The 1,518-nt window shown below is 51.1% G+C and overlaps 1 protein-coding gene across 1 annotated transcript in view; it reads right to left on the bottom strand.

Annotated features, from left to right (window-relative positions):
- Positions 1-428: 428 nt before the first annotated feature.
- The window catches only part of axin2 (axin 2 (conductin, axil)), a gene marked incomplete at its 3' end in the record, with an annotated part of 17,391 nt that continues 16,301 nt past the window's right edge, over positions 429-1,518 (bottom strand). The window contains exon 11 of the mRNA XM_080856434.1: positions 429-555. Coding sequence (XP_080712560.1) covers positions 429-555 — 127 coding nt within the window. The remainder of the gene's footprint in view (positions 556-1,518) is intronic.

The following is a 1,518-nucleotide window of genomic DNA, read 5'->3' as shown; positions in this document are numbered from 1 at the left end:
CTAGAGAGGTGCCTGCCAGCCAGAGAGTGGCTTCCGTGTCTCTCCCATGTCTCTCCGGACCTGCTGGACAGCATCTCGTATCCCTCTGGCTGTCTCTTTTCCATGTCCGTCAGGTGCATGTCCGGCGGCTTGACGTGCCATCCATTCCGGCACCTTCTTGCATCATTACTTCATTGGCTAGAATTCCTTCAATAGCTTTGCGGAATAAAAGTCGTCTGGATGAGGAACAATGCACAATTAGCCTGAAAGCCTCCCGGAAGAAGCTTTCATAAGTTCCATCTCATAAGAGGCTCCTTGTTCGGGGTGGAGGCTCCTCTGCAGATGTCCAGGGGATTTTACTCCCCGGGTGTTTGAAAGAGGAGCGTAAGCAGCTTTGGAATGGGGGGGGGGGTGTAGTGGGAGAAGAGTGTAGTGGGCAGAAGTGTGTCTCAGTCCATCCTCTCCACCTTCCCCAGGATCTTGCCCTCGTACATGGGCAGCACGCTGGCGTCGTCCCACACCTCCTCAAAGACAGCGCCGCACTCAAACTCATCACTGGCCTTCTTGAAATAGTACCTGAACACACCAAAACACACAGAAAAAGGGAGAAAGAAAAAAAAAACATGGTCAGTATGATAATAATTGTGGGTTGCCTTAATAATCTGGCTTGTTATGCGGACACCTGTCTTGAAATCTGTAGTTTTCCTTCAATCTTTCTCCCCCCCCCCCCACACACACACACTTCTAAGAACACGTTTCCTTTCTTTTCTTTTCTTTCTCTTTTTTCCTTTTCAAAGTCTCGGCGTGGGCAATTATGTCCCTGCGCCAGCAGGGAGCCTGCTAAATGAGCTGCCGTCAGAGAGGCAGAGTAGCCTCCGGAATCATCCGTCAGGACAAAGGTCAATAGCAGGGCTTCTAACAGTACTGTGACTCACACACACACACACACACACACACACACGCACATGAGGATCAACGGCCAGGTGTCCCTACCTCACTTTCCTGTGAGTGTCACACACACACACACACACACACACACACACACACACACACACACACACACACACACACACACACGCACACGCACACACACACACACATATCACGGAAGTGTGCGTGTCTTTTAATGTGCAAATAATAACACCCTGATTGAGGAGGGGGTGAGCTCTTGCAGAGCAGTGTGGATTCTTTTGGGTTCCTTTAGCGGCAGCTCAAATTATTTAATTACAGGCTCTCCTAAAAAGCCTTCCAAACCCCCGCCCCCGCTCCCGCCCACCCCCCCTCCCCTCGGCTGGAGTGGCCTGGTCACCAGTGGCTAATTGGACCGCCTGTCAAATGAGAGGGTTCCTCTGCCGTACGTGGACATTTCAGGTGCCCAAAAGTCTGCGAGTTACATTGCAGTCTCATTCTCTTTCACTCCCCTCCCCTCTCTCTCTCTCTCTCTCACACACACACACACACACACACACACACACACACACACACACACACACACACACACACTTAAAACAGCATGCCCACTTCTTTAGGTTGTGCAGT

This window comes from Sprattus sprattus, assembly GCF_963457725.1.
Source record: "Sprattus sprattus genome assembly, chromosome: 18".
Taxonomy (NCBI): domain Eukaryota; kingdom Metazoa; phylum Chordata; class Actinopteri; order Clupeiformes; family Clupeidae; genus Sprattus; species Sprattus sprattus.
The sequence above is the reverse complement of the archived record's forward strand: the minus strand, read 5'-3'. Positions and strand labels throughout refer to the sequence as shown.